The sequence below is a fragment of the Vigna umbellata genome, chromosome 2, assembly GCF_029865625.1.
Source record: "Vigna umbellata cultivar VRB3 chromosome 2, Vumbellata_1.0, whole genome shotgun sequence".
Lineage (NCBI taxonomy): Eukaryota > Viridiplantae > Streptophyta > Magnoliopsida > Fabales > Fabaceae > Vigna > Vigna umbellata.
In genome coordinates this window covers 42659731-42672753 of record NC_142166.1, presented here as the reverse complement: position 1 = coordinate 42672753, position 13023 = coordinate 42659731, and the positions used below count along the sequence as shown (strand labels likewise).

Genomic DNA, 13023 nt, shown 5'->3' with positions numbered 1-13023 from the left:
GATTTCTCTTCAAACTCTTCTACCCTACTTTTTGACATCGATGCAGACTATATATAAACATCCTTTCTTTTGTTTTATTTTCTACGGTAGTTGTTCATCAATGTAACGATGATTTTGAAAGGCATGGCATGAAAGTTAAATTCTACATCAGCCTTTTGACTCGAAAATGTTTGAGGCTGTGATCATTTATAGTATGTCAGTTTGAAATAGGTCATTGATGATCCGATGGAGGGAGCTGAGAGTCTGAGACAGTTTGGAGAAGTTGTAATAAACTGTTGGATATGTGTCAAGTACTGTGATGCAATTATTTTATCCAAATTATTGCCCTTCGTTGCTTACCTTCCCACTGCACTTCCATTAATCCATAGAAGAATAACATATTTCATAGTTAATTTAATCTGCAAAACTCAGTTTCTGATGAGTAAACTGTGTGTGACGGTGGTGACGGATACGCTTTGATGAGACATTATTTTGTAAGAGTGTGTAGGTGGAGACGGAACCATGTACATATATATAGCTGAAGAACAGGGCGAATGACTAAAAAGTATTTACTTTGGGTATGAATGAATGACGAAAATGTGAAGTTGTAGGAGAATCATGAGTGCTGAGGAAAATCTATTAGGGGTCCCACTTTTTCTCGCTGAAATTACGTATCGGGGAAGGTTCATTAGTTCATCAATACTTTCTCAGTCCGGTTGGTGAGTAATGATTAATAGTATTATGAAGGGACTATGCATTCCAGAAAAATTAAATGGACAACATTTCATGCTTCATTGTTTATACTATCCAACTTATATATTCACCTGCAATCTCTTTGGACAATATTTCCCTCACCTACTACGCTACTAAACTTCATTAAAACAATGGATAATGTAAGTTATCAAACTCTCATGCCAAAATGGATAAGGCTACTAAACTTCATTGTTTCTTATCACAAAGAAATATATATATATATATATATATATATATATATATATATATATATATATATATATATATACACACATATATATATATATATATATTATTTTGTAAACTACTGTCACTAGTAAAAAAAATCACGTACAACGTCGAATATTTTGGACTTTTAACGACGAAATCGCAAACGACGTCATATAAGGAGACGTTAAATTGACGTCGAATTTAAAAAATTCGACGTTAAATTAATGTGAATTTTTTCTCAACGTTAACGTTGAATTTTGTCAATATTCGACGTTAATAATTTTTTTTAATTAATTGTGATCCTTTTTTACAACTCTACTACGAAACCTAAAAAGTAGAAAAACAACAAATTTCAATTTTTGGAATTTTATAAAGCATGAACTATGAACGTGTAATATCAACAACAAACAATAATAACCAACAACAAACAAGTTCAATCAAACAACAAACAAGTTCAATCAAACAACAAACAAGTTCAACCAAACAACAACAACAAACAAGTTCAACAAAAAAACAACTTCAAAATGAAAAGGAAAACTAACCTTCAAAAGGTCGGTTCACCATAATAAAGTTTCGTCACCCATGAGAGAGAAAATAGAATGCGCCTATGAAGGGCATCAGCACGAAAATAATCGGTTAAAACAAACAAAAATTGTACATAAAGTAGTTAATTAACATGCATTTGTATCAAATGAAAGAAATATTACATGTGATGTTGGTCAAACTTCGTTTGAGAAAAAGTTTGAGAAGAGAAGAGGGTATCGCGCGCTAAGATAAAGTGAATGAATTTTCAATTATCCCGGTCAAATTTTTATTGAAAATTCTAAACGACGTTTAATAATTGCATTTATTTACAAAAATGTCACCGCTCATTTTTAAGGTTGGCTATTCAGTGGTTGGATGTTAAATGCGTGACGTTATACACTGTTTTTGTACTAGTTTGTTTTGTATCTATTAAATTTTATAATTAAATATTTAATATAAAATAAATTTTATTTTTGAAGAATACTTAAGTTAAAATATATATTTCTTTTATTTTAATAATGAACTTATGTCTTTTATTTTTTAAACATAATTTATAATTATAACATCTCCATATTTATAATATAAACAATATATTATGTGTAATTTTGTAACACACTTTAACTATATTTAAGTCTTTTATTTAAATATTTTTATAAGTAAATTAAGAAATTATGAAAAAGAATTTTGTAAACAATAAATTTAAAGAATGATTTTGAGGTGTCACCTATATCCTATTCCTAAATTATTTCAGTAAAATTGTTATTATAACCTCATAAACCATTAAATTAAGTTGATATTTTTATAGAGTATTATTGAAATATTATTTTCCACTGTGACAGGTGAGATTTACACGGAAATATTTATGCTAAGAGAAGTTATTCCCATATTTTAGAGTAAATGTTAAGTCTTTACATACTGTTTAGTTTATAGTTGCCTTGGTAAAAAAAGTTATTCTTACTTCGTTAACCGTTAGAATGGATGAAATTTTTATCTTGAGTTCATAAGATATAATACTTCAATTTGACTGTCAGGACTTCCATTTAGAGGTCCTTAGTTTGAGAAAAAAGTTTGATAGTTTGAACTAGCGTTATTTATTTTCCGTTTCAAGTTACTTTAGTAATAATTTGATTCCAAGTATGTTAATTGTTTGATCGAGCTCAATATTTTAAAACATATTCTTAAGATATATCTTTCATTCTAACCATTTAGATTTATTTATTATTGTTATTTTATTAATGAGATGTTATAATCTCATTTTTATTTATTTATTTTTATTATTTTTATTTTATTAGTGAGGTGTTTATAACCTTATTTTAATTTATTTATTATTAATATTATATTAATGAGGTGTTTATAACCTAATTTTTATTTATTTATTATTATTATTATTATTTTATTAGTGAGATATTGATAATTATATTTTTATTTATTTATTTTTATTATTTTTATTTTATTAGTAAGATGTTTATAACCTTGTATTTATTTATTTATTTCTATGTTGTCATGATTTTTTATTTTATTAGTGAGGTGTTTATAATTTCATTTTTATTTATTTATTATTATTATTTTATTAAATGAAGTATTTCTAATCTCATATTTATTTATTTATTTTTATTATTTTTATTTTATTAGTGAGGTGTTTATAACTTCATTCATATTTATTTATTGTTATTATTTTATTAATAAGGTGTTTAAAACCTCATTTTTATTTATCTTCATTTATTTATATTATTATATTTATTTTATTTAATTGAGGTGTTCTTAACCTCATTTTTTTTTATTTCTATTATTAGAATTAATTTTATCAGGGTGAGGTGTTAATAACATTATTCCATTTTACTTTTACATGTGAAGTACTATATTGAATACAAAATGAACTTTGTTCATCCATAAAATAAAATAAATTAAGAATAAGAATAACATAGTTTAGAAGTCCTAAATCTCTTATGTAAAAGAGATAACTGCTTTAAAATTGAAGTGTATTGTGTGATTGAGAATATACTTGGAATTATTGAATTGATATATATATATATATATATATATATATATATATATATATATATATATATATATATATATATATATATATATATATATATATATATATATATATTTTGGATGACACTACAGTTAAAGGAAATGACATCGATTATTTTTGGTCATAGGCAGCGATTCCTCAACCGAGGCATATACTGGCGAGGTAAAAAGTCTTCCTCTTATGTTTCGGTTGTGAACCGAGTTAGTATCTTGTCCTCTACTGCCTCCATTGGGACCTGAACCGAGGCAGTAGAGTGGTTTTTACTTTTTTTTTTCTGGCCACACCTTGTGGAGCATGGGGAAGTAGAAGTGCGTCCAGAGGGTGGTTATAGAGTGATTCACAAACATTGGGAATTTATTATGAAGCTTTGAAGAAGCTTTGAAGACAACAAACAATTGATCTCTGGGAGGCAGGCCCTCTTTGATGATAGGGTGATTCATAAACTCTTGGCTCCATTTATATAACTGGAAATTTCCAAGGGTAAGCAATTTCGACCCTGCAATTTCTTGCAATATTTCAACCCAATATCCAATGAAATTGGCAGCAATATCTACCAATCCTATGCTCTCTCCTCCAAAGAACCTCTTCTCCTTAAATGCTTCCTGCAAGATCTCCAAAGCTTCCATGGCTTCCTCCGTTGCCTTCTCTCGCCCCTTCTCATCACTTCAGCACGCATTCCATATTGTAGGCAAAATCTACAAAAAAAAAATTGAATGATGAGTTTTGAAATTGAAGATAGTGTTAGAAATATAAGGTAAAGCCTACCTTGTCGTCTAAGGTTTTAGCCCAGAAACGTGTCAAGGCTTTGTCCTGTTGCTAAACCCTTCAGCTTCAGAGCGAGCTCAACCCTTTTGCTAAATGGGCTCGCCCACTTCCCCAAATCACAGAAAATCACTAACCTTATGCGAGCACAGAGAACCCAAAAATCCCCAAACGAAACCCTCGCTGCCAAACACAGAAGCCCTCGTCGCGCCACCGCCGCACCATCACCTCGCCCTTGTCGGTCCATCGTCGCGCCTTTGTTGTGCTAAGGACGATCCCCTACGAAGGCGAGATCCACCGCCAACCGCCGCCAACGAAGGTGAGATCATGCTTGAGTCGCACCTCCCACAGTATCGCCAAGCCCCAAATCGAAACCCTAAATCGAATCGCCAACGCCAAGCCCCAAATCGAATCGCCAACGCCATGCTGCCACCTCCACGAACAGGGACCGTCACGTCGCGGAGACGAAGTCGTGTCGGCCGCCCCTCCCTATGCGAAACCGCGTCTGAACCTGAAAAGAAAGAAGGGAAGAAGAGAACCCAAAGACGAACCTAAAATGGAAAAGAAGAAGAAGAAGAAGAAGAACGACCCATGTGCCACCGCGAGCCACCACGAACGTCGCCTGGTTGCACCATCTTCATACCGTTGCCTGGTCGCCTGGTCGCGAGAAGAAGAAGAACGACCAGGGTTTTGAAAATGAAATCTGATTACCCCTTTAGGACCGAAAGTACTTGAAAGATAGGGTATATTGCCTCGGCTCCCAGTGGACTGAGACATTTTCAGGGTGTTAGGCATCGGGTGCGGTTTGAACCGAGGTCATATTGTCTATATGCCTCGTATCCCCTTAAACTGGGTCAGAAAAGTTAACTTAAACTACGAAAATGCCACCGTTTTCTTATAGATTTAGGTTCCACCTCAACGGAAGCCTATTGTGTGATTTCAAATCCAATTTTTTTACTAGTGTGAATTGTATGAATAAAGTTATTTCTATAGATAAATGACCATATTATAAAGTCTAGTCCATACATTAGTATAGGGTGTTTCGACACGAAGTCATCCTGATTCTACTAAATTATCATACTCACATATATAGTGAATAAGACAGTTAGAGAAGAAGGAGTTTTCTAGTTTTCAGGATCGATACGAAATATTGTTGTGACTTAAAAGAATGGAAGAAAACTAACTTTGTCATGGTGATTTTTTACGATAAGGATGTTGGTTTTGGGATAAGGAAAAATATTGTTGTTGATGTTGAATTTATTGTATTAACAATTTATGACTAATCAAGACTTTACAAGAACATCAATACCATATGTATATGATTCTGAAACTAGAATCTTATAGATTTAATTGTATTTAATGCTAAAGGATGAATTGAATTATTAATATTGGATTGCAACATACAAATTGACATAATAAAGTTATATTTACTATGATTCAATGTAATTACTTACCTTTACATTTTTATGACTGTGATTCAAACTTGATTATATATATATATATATATATGGAAGTATACATCTTTCAGGGTAATAGTGAGAAACGACAATATAAGAATAAATATAAGTATATATTTATATACTCATATATTTAATAATATTTTACCGTTAATAAAAATGGTCTGTATTTTAAAAAATATTATAAATATTATTTAAAGTTTTTGAAAAACTTTAAATATATAATATATAAATTTACATTTTTATTCAGAATATTATTATTTAGTAATGATGTGATTTTCATTTTACATCATGATAATAAAAAATATAAAGACAAATAAATAATATTTGAAATTTAGATTTAGAAATATGAATTTATAGATACGTACCTATAAATCTATATACAAAATCTATTTACAAATAAATAATAAATTATTTGAATATAGATACATAATAAATTATTTATTTTGAAAATATATTAAAAATAATAATTTAGATTTACATATGATTCAAAATCTATATATTTTGAAAACATATGAAAAATTATGTTATGAGTGAATTATATATATATATATATATATTTCTTAAATTATAGTTTACCGTATTTTAAAGGAATTCTGTAAAACAAATTTCTTTATTATATTATCTCATGTTTAATAATATTTTCGGTAGAATTTAAATATTAAGTAATTAGGATACAATGACTTTATTTATGTGTAGAAGTGAAAACACATGCATATTTATTTATTTTTTATTTTAAAAAATAGTAAAGTATAAAATAATTTTTATTTAAAATATTTCTAAAAAAATTGTGTAATTTTTTATTTTTAAATCATTTTTTATTATAAATATTTATGTAAACTTAAAATGTAGTTATTAAAAATATAAACTAATAAAACAATTATTTTAATTTGTAAAATAATTAATTTTACATTAACAATCATTAAAGAATAAAAATAGAGATATAGTTATTTTAATTAGAAATAATAATTACTTAAAAGAAAAAATTAAAATTATATATATATATATATATATATATATATATATATATATATATATATATATATATATAAGTGTAGTTTTTAATATTGAAGGATGGGTCGTAAAATAAAGGGCAAGTAAAATATAATTGCTGATAGTATGTAATTTTTCAAGAAAAATAAACCTTTAGCTTTATGGCAACGGTACTCAAGCCCAACAGAAAACGACTAGACATGTTGCATTTTTATTAGCCTGCAATAAATAGCCGCATCGCTTGTTGAATCTAAATGTCAAGGGTTGCTTTAAATATGCTTTGCTTTATATACTTTTTCAATTTCATGAATTTCCTCTCTTATATTACTTTATAAATCTATAAATATCGTTCCCACTATAATTTATCTGTTAAATAAGTTCAAAATTATACAAAAATAGAGTTAATTTTTTATACTGGTTAACCCGTATTGATCATTAGTTTGAGTTGATTTATTTTCACATTCAATTTGAATTGAACGGTTTTGATTTTTGGTCTGACCTGGCCTGTTTTGATCTTCGATATAATTTTGAAAGATAATTTTAAATCAAAAAAAATGTTTTTTATTTTAAATTAAGTGTTTAGAAAGGTATTTTTGAATTTAAAAATAATTTTTGAAACATCCAATCCAAAATACATAAAGAAAAAAAATATAATCCGAATTAGATATTAAAAAAATATTTGCAGGAAATACTTTCCAAATGTCTGTTTATTCCAGAATATTTAAAACAAAAATAAAGATTCTTTCCCACACCTAAACATTTCTTATTCATTACAAATTATTCTGATTAATCAGGAAGCATGATATTTCATATGAAAACAGAGAAATATTCTGACACAGCTAATTCCTATATACAAATAGGAGTCTAACATAAAGAAAACAAAAGTTTAAGCCAGAGATAATAACCAAACACAAATAAAAGCTAAACAATATATATATATATATATATATATCACAATTCAATTCTTATTACAAACAAGAATCCCCGAAGTAATATTTAGTTCATGGAAGATTTTGTTGGGGAACTTTTACAAAGTGGCGCCAAAACCAGTGTTTACTCCATACGATGTACATGGACTCCAAAGGAATTCCTTTTGTCTCGGGCAAGAAAAGTATAATAAAGATTGTCATTACAACAATCCAACCCGCGTAGAACACGAAGACACCAAACTTAAAGTGGCATAGCATTGCCAAGAATGTCTGAGATATTATAAATATGGTTACGAACTGCACGCCAATAGCTATGCTTTGTCCAGTGCTTCTGACTTTTAAGGGGAAAATCTCACTCGGAATGAGCCATGTGAGAGACCCCCACGACCCACCAAAGGTTGCAGTGTACACAGACAGTAACACCAACACCACAATCCCATTTCCCTTTGATATATCCTTTGTTCCATGAACACCAGTTGCCACTGCTAGCACAATGGACAACGCAAACTTCACAGTAGTAGTAGTCATCACAAAAATTGTTAATTATTATTATGGCTGCCACCACGTCTCAAATAATAAAATGATAGATAATTTGCTTACCTGGCAAAGAAACATGCATATGCCACCGGTTACGAACAAGAACCTTCGACCAAACCGATCGACAATGGCAGTGCCCAAGACAATAGAACCAAGGTTGGCTGCTCCGAGTATAATGGCAGAAAGTAAAGCAGCATCGTGTCCCAAACCCACTGATTGAAAGAGGTTAGGAGCATAGAATGCCACGACGTTAATCCCTGTGAGTTGTTGAAAGAATACGATACCAATTGCCATGACCAGTTGGGGTCGATACTGCCTCTCAAATATGGTCCTGAAGGGTTCCTGCTCCACCGATTTTGCAATTTGAGACCACTTAATCAGTTCTTCCAACTCATGTTCAACATCGATGGAGGATCCTCTTGCTTTGCGCAAGGCTCTTCTGGCTTGGTCTATTTTGCCGCGCTCAACCAAGCTACTTGGGGTGTCAGTTATAAGCAATGCACCCACTGTCATAACTGCTGCAGGCACCACGGCCAGGCCAAGAGAGACCCGCCACCCCCACGTGTGCTTTGCGGTTCCATAGTTTATGCAGCCTGCGGCAACCACTCCTATTCCTACGAAGAAATTGAACCCCGCGTTGAAAGCTCCTCGCCATTTCGGTGGAGCTATTTCAGAAAGATACAATGGCGCAGCCTTTTCCAAATTCATTCCACATTAATAGAAACAAAAATAAAAATATCATAAATATGACGTGAATTGAGAAATTATATTCTTACACCCATTTTCTGTTCTTATGAATTTTAACAGCGGCAGTATATGAAATATGAATTTGTTGACTCACTTGATTTGTAAAACCAACCCCAAATCCGAGTAGAATACGACCTAATATGAGCATAGCAATATTTTCAGCCCCTCCATTTAAGGCACTACCAGCAAGAAAGACGGTTCCTCCGAAGAGGATGATGTTTCTCCGACCAAATGCTATCGTGATTCTACTAGCTGCCAGAGATGACACTAATCCAGCAAGGTATAAAGAAGAGGTGAAGAGTGTCAATATTTGACTGTCATACACACAGTACATGTTTACTTCAGCATTTTCGATCTTTCTCAGTATATTTGGGAAGAATTTTTCCAGAAATGGTACCATTGTTGTCACACCTCCTGAAATTGTTCACATTCAATTTAATAAAAAAGTCTATTTAAGTGTAATAAAACTAGAAGGACTTTAGAGTTTATTTTTCTAAAAAGAGTTTGCATTTTTGTCAAAATGAAAAATTTAACTTATGTCAATCAGGTGCTAAAAACCTTCAATACTACTTATAACATTTATGCAACTATATGTTTAGAATTAAAGGTTTGTTAAGCAAATTAGTTACTGGTGGGCAGACTAATTTGAAATTTTACAGGGCTTTGAATAGCAAACCGTGAAGAGTCATTTGACTCTATTCTGTCCAGGGTTGAAATATACTTTGGAACAATGTTTTACGTGCTTTGCAACACGTTGTTTTTATTTTTTTATTAGCATTATTTTTATATTTTAAGATAGAACGCGGGCTTAACTTTTTTTATTGCATATTAAGAAAACTAATAAAAATACCGTTAACTTTTTATTTTTCCAAAATAATATTTTTGTAAAAAAAATGTTTAAATAGATCACCGAAACATTATGGACATGTTTATATTTATATTTCCTTTTTGCTTTTCTAAAATGGGGCGAAAAAATAAACAAATTAAAATTATGAAAAAGTAATTTAAAATAATTAATTAAAAGTATTGGATTTAAATTTTAATTACTTTAAAAGAAGGAATAAAATAAAAAATAAAAAATAAAAAACATTTAAATTAAATTAGAAATAAAAAATAAATTTAAAATTTTACAATATTATTATCATTCTTTTTACTATTATTGTTCAAAAGTATTTCTATTATAATATTTTTTTCCAAAATGTCAATATTAACAAATTTAATTTAAAACTACATTAAATAAAAATCATAAATTATTTTTTATTTTATTCGTTTTATTAAAGCAATTAAAATTTAAAAAAAATATTTAAAAAGGTATGAGAAGAAGAAAAAATCTATGAAGAAACAGTTTTTACTATCAATCTTATTTTTAGCATTAGGTCTGTACTTGGTATGATTCAATTATTCTGTGGTAACAAAACGTTTGTTTTGGCAAAGTTTAGTTTGCATTAATAGCTTACTAGAAACTCGTCAAACATAAATAGTATAACCCTCATTTCTTGAAGTTGGCGATAATTATACATTTTATTCACCCATGTGCATAATATCCTTGGAAATAATAAAACTAGTAAAATGGAAAAAATAAATAATTTCTAAGAAAAGTAATTAAGTTTAAGATGTTTTGTTGAAATTTCAGAGAAAGGTAGTATAACCATTAAGAATCATGTTATGCGAGAGGAACAAGTGTGGTGTCTAATCTCTCTCACAGACACTCTAAAATTACCGAAGTGAAATTCGGGTTGAAACTTAAAAGCAAAGTCTTGAAAAGCCAATATGATGGTGAGATAAGAAACTTTAGAAAAGCGTTAACTAAGAACAGAATAAGGATATTAGATTGAAAGAATGAACCTGAAATTCCGACGTCATATCCAAAAATGAGTCCACTAGATGCAGCAACGAGGCAAGTGATGACAACGGAAAGCGTGATCTTGCCGGCGAAGCCATTGACCGCTGGTGATAAATCCACAGGAACCACCTCACCGGCCATTTTTATCTCTTCTCTACTCAAAGTTCACTTCACTTCTGCTTTTTCTACTGTCTGCAATGGCCACTGTCCAACGATGACTTAATTCCTAAATAGTCATCAGCGTATGAACGCTGTCTGTTGCAAGTGGAGGAGAAGAACCATTCTGCAATTATTTTTCCTATAATAAAAAATTGTAATGTGCTCATTTCATTACGGGCCAATACTCAACTTTGATTAATTTATTATATACTATGAGTTGTCCAATAACTTTTCAAAATGATCAATTACTTTTGAAGTCAGACATAAAAATATCTACGATAATTTATTATGTTAATTGGTGTTCAGATTTTCATTAAAATTGGTTTTGATTAGGTATAAATTGGAAAATTTTATTAAATGTAATAATTTTACAAAATTTTTACCAAAGTTTTCTTTCCCACAATTTTGCCTCTAACATCTTTTTAGGAGTATTAATGTTATTTTGAAACTATTTATAATTATACAATAATAAAAAAGAACCAAAATATGCACTAATTATAAGTTCCAGATAAATCCGTTATCATCACAACAAAAAACTTATGCCTCCTTCTGTTAACATAATTGATATGATTGATTATGAACCACTTGATCAATATTATTTTTTTGGTCTAATGTCCAAATTGATATGTACACATAATTTTCCAATTCAACAACAAATTCTTAAAATATTGGATTGTCCTGTTTTGCCATTCAAGTGTGACATATTGATGTTCATATTACAAACTGTATTATGATCATGTCTTTGTTTCTCATTCCAAACTACTTTGTTCCAATTTTCTAGTTTAAATCTTCTACATAGTGATAAATTTTGTGAAAAGAAAAAAAATTGTCATAAATTCAAGTATCATAAATACTTTTGTTATGCATTACTACTTTTTATTAAAAGCTATAACTTATATATATAGTTGATATGTAACTTTTTCTACTCGTAGTAACTTAAGTGTGACTATTAAATTATGACTTGATTTACACGACCTCTGCCATGAAACTAATTACCTTACAAAAATCTAATTATTATTTTAATCTAAAATATTTAAAGTTAAAGTATTTATAATGTTTAAAATGTGATCAAGAATATCCACATTTTAACCACACTTGTCGATGATTATCTACATTTTCTAACGCATTACCTAAAACAAACAAACAACATTTTTTCTATGCATCATAGGTTAAAGGAAAATAAAACTCAGTATATAACTAATAATAAAAAATCATGACTTATTCCGTAACAACTTTTGCGTTGTTGTCAGATAAATATTGACTAATATATAGGTGTGAAGAATATTCATATGAGAAGGAAATAACACGAAAAAAAAAAAGACCACACTTTTATTGTTTAGTCCACATTTTTTAAGGACAACTTTTAAAAAAAATATTGTTTAAATATAAAATGTGACATTTAATAGTTTTTGAGCCACACCTATGTAATCATAATCTTTTTTGTGCTTAGGCATCAATCTTATACATGTGCATTGGTTCAGTGTGGCCTAAAGTAAAAAAATGTGTATTTAGGTTGTAAGAAATTTAATTCTCATCACAAATGATAATGAATTTACATAATAAGGCTCTAAAAGAAAGAATTTGTTAGAACTAGTAAGTAAAGAAAAGGAAGAACTCATACCATAATTAGATTAGATGAACTCAAGAAAATCAATTTTCATTAAAATTCATACGATGGACACAAAATTTAGAAAAGAAATAAGTAATAGTGTGCCACATTTGCGCATGCAACATTACAATATATCTCCATTTTTTTCATAATCAATTTATTTAGTTGTTTTTATCAGCAAAAAATAAATATATTAAATAAGGATAATTAGGTTATCTTGTCCATACATAAAAAGGAAAAAAATTAAAGAATGCAATATAACTTCTCCTCTCTTAATGGTGCTACAAAAATAATTGATATTGACAACAATCCCATTGAAGACTAAAAATTATATTATTTTATAACAATCCCAAAAGCATCTATTCAAAAAGTCATCCATACAAATGTATATTCAAATTAAACATAGTCCCAGTTCTTTTCATCCTAGACTTTATGGTCTTCAATAGAGCATCAAAAAAATCCAACAACAATGAAAAAACTCA

General features: G+C 29.4%; 1 protein-coding gene and 1 pseudogene across 2 annotated transcripts; both read right to left on the bottom strand.

Moving 5' to 3' along the window:
* Positions 1 to 3764: 3764 nt before the first annotated feature.
* On the bottom strand, positions 3765 to 5062 carry LOC148204068 (uncharacterized; annotated as a pseudogene).
* Positions 5063 to 7621: 2559 nt separating this feature from the next.
* LOC124833590 (sugar transport protein 5-like) lies at positions 7622 to 11007 on the bottom strand. 2 transcript variants are annotated; one of them, XM_047308104.2, is made up of 4 exons: positions 10776 to 11005; positions 9025 to 9344; positions 8247 to 8876; positions 7622 to 8153 (listed from the first exon to the last, which is right to left on the bottom strand). In XM_047308104.2, exons 1-4 carry the CDS (start codon positions 10912 to 10914, stop codon positions 7719 to 7721), a joined length of 1524 nt encoding a protein of 507 aa, XP_047164060.1. In that variant the 5' UTR covers positions 10915 to 11005; the 3' UTR covers positions 7622 to 7718. The 2 variants fall into 2 exon arrangements, with proteins under 2 accessions (XP_047164060.1, XP_087964120.1); XM_088107994.1 differs by having other exon boundaries at positions 7865 to 8128; positions 10776 to 11007.
* Positions 11008 to 13023: the final 2016 nt, after the last annotated feature.